The 5,971-nt window shown below is 31.6% G+C and overlaps 2 protein-coding genes across 2 annotated transcripts; one reads left to right on the plus strand and one right to left on the minus strand.

The window, feature by feature from the left end:
* Positions 1-262: 262 nt before the first annotated feature.
* On the plus strand, positions 263-1,192 carry LOC116351992 (probable cytochrome P450 313a4; the record flags this gene model as incomplete). The annotated part of the gene is made up of 1 exon (XM_031784592.1): positions 263-1,192. A coding segment is annotated over one exon (781 nt), but the record flags the coding sequence as incomplete, so codon positions are not given.
* A 2,499-nt stretch (positions 1,193-3,691) lies between these two features.
* LOC116344184 (putative ankyrin repeat protein RF_0381) lies at positions 3,692-5,332 on the minus strand. The gene is made up of 9 exons (XM_031776744.1): positions 5,073-5,332; positions 4,956-5,000; positions 4,708-4,803; positions 4,563-4,649; positions 4,441-4,501; positions 4,191-4,327; positions 4,026-4,124; positions 3,855-3,956; positions 3,692-3,786 (listed from the first exon to the last, which is right to left on the minus strand). The coding sequence occupies exons 1-9, from the start codon at positions 5,131-5,133 to the stop codon at positions 3,731-3,733; spliced, it is 744 nt and encodes a 247-aa protein (XP_031632604.1). The 5' UTR covers positions 5,134-5,332; the 3' UTR covers positions 3,692-3,730.
* Positions 5,333-5,971: the final 639 nt, after the last annotated feature.

Here is a 5,971-nt window from a genome sequence, read left to right on the forward strand (position 1 = left end):
CGCTTAAATGTTTTGTTGATGGCTGCGGCAAATCTTTCACATGCATGAATAATTTGAGAGCACATAAATCTCGTTCACACAACAAGAAGAAATAAATGAAAGAGGTCGGAAGTGCGGCAATGAAATCAGAAATCTTTCCATTATTATTATTTGTTCACACCCATATGGTAAAAAATTAAATCTATGTTCATTAGCAATAAAGTTGAATTCCCAATAAAATAAACAGTCGTTAATATAAAAGATGTGTATTTCGTTTCCGTAGCTACCGTGTATTACGCAGCATACGAGAAGTGAAGGAGATTGAATTGGCCGAAAAATTGGAAATGGGCGATGATGTATTGGAAAAGGCAAAAGAAGAGAATACATTGACGTGGATTCAAAAATGCTTTTTAATGTATCGCGATGGTCATTTTACCGAACAAAATTTAATCGAAGAAATTGACACGATTTTCGTGGGTGGCACTGATACGACAACCGTCACTATTAGCAGTACATTGATTATGTGCGCCATTTTTCCAGAAATTCAAGACAAAATTGTGGTCGAATTACATGAAATTTTCGATACCGTTGATCAACCCGTTACGTATGAAGATTTATCGAAACTAACTTATTTGGAAATGGTGATAAAAGAAACATTACGACATTTTCCAGTTGGACCATTTATTGCACGACGAACGAGCGAAGATTTTCCATTTAAAGGTGGCATCATACCAAAAGATTCATTCATTCTATTGAACATTGCTAAAATGCACAAAAACCCAAAGTATTGGGGTGACAAAGCAAATTCATTTTATCCCGAACACTTTTTACCCGAAAACTTTTCCAAAATGCATCCGTACACATTTTTGGCGTTTAGCGGCGGGCCACGAAATTGTATTGGTATCAAATATGCATGGTATGTGGCCAAAATAATGTTGGCACATTTATTACGACGATATAGATTCACAACCGACTTGAAAATTGAAGATATTCGCACAAAAGTCAACATTATACTTAAAATTGTCAATGAAGAACCAATTAAAGTGGAACGACGAGAATGGTAATGGTGGAGCACAGGAAGAGAGAGAGAGAGAGAGAGAGCAAGAAGAAGAGAAAGAAGAATATATATTGTAAAGGGTGACATTTTATTTTTAGCATTCGGTTTTATCATATAATTTTGAATTGTGCGTTGACGATGTAAATAAAGGTTCTTATACGAATTTAATCGAAATAAAAACAGTAGATTATCCTGAGTTTTTGAATATGAGTTTAAGGTGTCGCGCCTCTGTTTCAAATTAAATGGTTTTTTTTTTTTCAATTTTTCGTAACTAGACCCACTTAAAATTCGAGAGCGTAGTTCCGAACTCTGGTCCTCAGAAACTCTATGAGTGTCTTCTGTCGTGTTTTATAGTACACATTTTTACTTCTTCTTTCAAATCTTTCTACTATGATTTTAATTATTATATATAATCGATAATTACAGCTAAAACCAGTTATAATGAATGAGCTTCCGATCGGATAATATAAATGGTTAACGCGTTCAAATGTTAATGTTCATTAGTAATTATAGGTCTTATTCATAATTGCCACTTAAATACTGATGCAAATTAAAAACTCCATGTTTTTTTCACACTAAACACGATATAAATAAAATGAATTGACTAGGCTCCAATTATTTTTACATTTGCTTATAAAAACAACATGACATTCGTTATTTATTATTGTTTCGGCCTTTTGACGATATTATCTCTGCTGCTGCTGCTGCATTCTATGTAATTGTATGTGCAATGTGTAATTAGGGACATAACGCTAGTACTATTGACGAAGCGATGCAGTTAGATCTGATCAAAGTAGTTTTAGTTCCCGAAATTCGAGTTGATCAATGTCGTCCAGGAAGAATTTAAATCGGAACACTTCATAGGAGAAAAGTCTACGCAAAAATCTACTTGCATGGAATGTGATTTATAATTGTGATCATATGGTAAGTTGTTTAACGGAAATTGAAACATATTAATTCGCTTTTCTTAAATATTTGAAAATTAAATAGTATTGATTGTAAAATACTTATAAAAAATCAACTAAAACATATTTATATAAAATGTAAAATTTAAAGACATGTGCCGAATTTATAATGTTTGGAGGAATACACTGTTTACAGCACCACATTAACATAAGTGGCAAATGCAAATCAAACATTATAGATTCCATAAATTATTCGGCAGTGGTCTTTAAAACAGTCTTGATGACTGACTTGTATCAGGAATGAACTATCAGTCTATAGAATGGCAGCGAACGGTATGGCGGTATAGATTCTATTCAATACACAGGTTGAAAAAAAAAAACAAAACAGTTGAAAAAAATTCGTATGAATAAATAATGTTATTAATATATAAATTTAAACATAAGAGTTTCTTGTCCACTACACTATTTCGACTATAAATGATCGCGATCGAAACTCAACCGATCACAGCGAGTTCGTATCTCAAGCGTTGTGCACTTTCAATTTTTGCGTCTAGAATTTGCAAACATTTTATATTCTTTCTTTTTGAACATTTTAAAGTCAGGTATACTTTCCGAGCGTTTTCTTCGTCGTATTGCTTAAGTTGTAATATAGTATTCACATTTTTCCTATTTTACAACGATACGGAGCTATTTTTTTAATCATTATATGGGTAGAAGAACAACTTTTTGTATAAGCTCGTTTGTTAATATTGTGTGACAAGTTTAAATAAATGTACTTGTAATGAATGCCGGAACATTTCCCAAAAATTAGGGAGTAAGACGAACTTTTCTGCACGGTGGTATATGCGTATTTTATCAAGCTATATATATTCGGCATCGAAATATTCTTTAATTTAATAGCAGAAGTACTCGCAAAAGATTTTCAAAAGAAATTTGGATTTTTGTATGGGAGCCATGTCACTATAAATAATTGACACTATAATAATAATAAATAACACTACATAATAATTGAATCTTTTTGTTGCGTCAAGATTTCAACAAACAGTTCGATTACCACAACTAAATAGTGATGTGTGTCTCTATTCAGCTAAAATCAATTTCGAATAGTTATACTCATTAAATGATTTGGATGGTTGCATTTAATTTAATATATACTTATGCTTTCTTAAACTTCTTCTATAATATAGGAAAATCCAAAATCTAACAACGTTAATTATCTCCATGATAATCCAGTAATTGAAGATTAGGCATTCGAAGATCAGTTTGCTTGATATTTTGGTGACGAAGGACATGTTCAATGAGAAATTGGTGAATTCATCTGGTGAAAGTTAAACACCGGAAAAATCCAAGTCCCAAACATTAGATCATTAGTTTTTGAATTTTGTCCCAATTTCAAGTTGATGAAAATATTCACTAAAATCGCTGAAAATTCTTTCGATTTTATCTTAATTAAATTTGATATGATGGAAGGAAGAATTGCTCCAACATAGACTTCGTTTGTTTGAGTTTATTTACCTGACTATTGTATACGTAGATGTCAAATAGTGTCCAATCATTTTATTTCCAATGCAGAGATAGTTTAATACAATAGGATCAGCGATAATTTGGATTTTTATATGAATAAAATAAAAATGAAAATAATGCTTGATTTAAATAAATTTAAACATAATTTTAGGAGGTTGATGTGAAGTTCATGCATTCTTTTCAATGTATGAGTGTATCTTAATTAAGAAGTAAAACATGGTACATGTTAATTTTTTTCATTTATTAACTTTCATAAATTTTCAATTCAAGAGGACGGTATTATTAATTGTGCCTTAGTCCTCCTTGGTATTCCCATGTTCTCTGAAATAAAAATAAATTTATTAAAAAAAGAGTAATAGAATATGTAAAATGAATATTTGTGCGCTTACGTGTTAATTCTTCAGCTGTTTCAATTGCTGTTTTTCCATTATTGTCCACAATATTAATATCGGCTCCATTTCGTCTCAACATATCGACAACTTTCGCATGACCTTAATTTGAAATCGATATTATATTCGGTGAATTCAGTGATACATTTCATTCTCAAAATTATGAACTACCATGTTCTGATGCCAAATGTAAACATGTTTTGCCGTAATTATTTTTTGCGTTAACATTTGCTCCATTTTTGATTAACAAATCTACAATTTTTTCGCGTCCTAGACAAAAATATCAAAATGAAATGAAATGAATATCTGTGTGTCAGATGCCGTTTAAAATTGTACCATATGCAGCCGCTTGGTGTAAGGCAGTCATGCCTCCAACATCAGCATAATTGATATTTGCCCCATTTTTGACCAGCAGATTTGCAATCTTTTCATAACCTTTATAGGCAGCAAATTGTAAAGGGGTTTCTCCCAAACTATCGGAATTAAAAATTATGTGATTGTTGGTTGTTACTTGAAAAAGGGCACACAAACGAAAAGCAGACAAACATTGCAACGAAACAATGTAAATGTAAAAGTAAATACGCACCTATCTACAGTATTGACGTTTACTTGATTCTGAATCAAAATTTCAACAACTTTCTCATTACCTGAGCAAAAAATATCCATTATTGGGACACTTTTAATCTTTTTGTTCAAACATTGATTTACCATTTTGAACTGCTGTTTGTAATGCGGCTTTCGAATAATTAACATTTGCACCATTTTGAATCAATAAACTGACAATTCGCTCATTTCCTGAAGGATCAATTGAGGTTTTTCATTGGCCATTGAAAAAAAAATTGATAGAAATTACCATTTTCAACAGCAGCGGTAAGCGGGTTAAGTCCGCGACGATTTTCAACATTAAGGTTTTGATTTCTAATCAAATTCCGAACATTTTCAATATTTTCTACAAAAAAATCATGTAAATCATCACTTCACTTGCTATTTACAGTAAGATGTAAAATCCAAAATAGAACCAAATGCGTTACAAACATTGAAATCAAAGGGCGTAGACTGACCTGTTCATTAAGTACCAAACAAAATTTTTACATCTCTTACCAGATTTAATAGCTTCAAAAATTGGTTCAAGATTAATCCTGGTTGCTGAGCATAGATAAATCAGAATACAAATTTATAATATGCGTTCAATTTAATGTAAATTTGCAAGTGGTTTACCTCGAGACGCCAAGGTCAAAGTCACCGCAACACATAAAATCCAAATAATCGTCGAATGCATCTCTTTTTGGATGAATCAATTCAAAATGTTTATTGATATAAAAAAGAATGATGAAGTCACAAATAACTTCACCAACGCTCTTCGATTGATATTAAAAATATTGAGGTTTTAAATTCAATTTCAAAACTATGCAGTGTGTATCAAATCGCAAAAGAATTATTCTGACAGAAGCTTTTGAAATGTTGTCTAGTTTCTTCAGTTGACTATTATTAAAATTTTCACTTGTTTGTGTCGTCGAATAATTCCGATTGATAAGAGAAATGGGATTATCTGTGAATTTGACTTTTGACAAAAAATAACAAACAACCAATGATAATTTGCGAAGAAAAAACTGTGTTTGAAAATAAAAGCATAAATGAAATGTACTGAGTACATTCAAGATGTTTTTGTTCTGAGCTATGTAAAAACAATTTACTTTCAATCATTTTTTATTAAACCCAATTATATTTCGTCTTCGTTTATTTCATTCTCTTTATTCAATCCCGTATGGAAAAAAGTGACTGACTGACTACACACAGAGAAGTAATACAATGAAAACTAGATGACTTGTCGTATAAAATTGTCGTGGACTGTGTGTTTCTACTGTTACATGTACGTTATAATGAACGAGTATAGTAACATGTCGTCGATCAAATAAATTTAAAAATCCGTCCACTCGTGCCGACACCATCTAGGACGGTAGTAGGGATTTCATTGCTGTGGAAGTCATTAACGGTACCAATTAGCTTTGCTAAATGATATCATTTAGCTGCCGAATATTTTTCCGCGGAACTTTTCTACGTCACATTTTTCCTAGGGGCAAATCACGAAAACAAATGCATCATTTTTGAATAAATAT

Source organism: Contarinia nasturtii, unplaced genomic scaffold (genome assembly GCF_009176525.2).
Source record: "Contarinia nasturtii isolate CC-2019 unplaced genomic scaffold, AAFC_CNas_1.1 Cnas_scaffold_34, whole genome shotgun sequence".
Lineage (NCBI taxonomy): Eukaryota > Metazoa > Arthropoda > Insecta > Diptera > Cecidomyiidae > Contarinia > Contarinia nasturtii.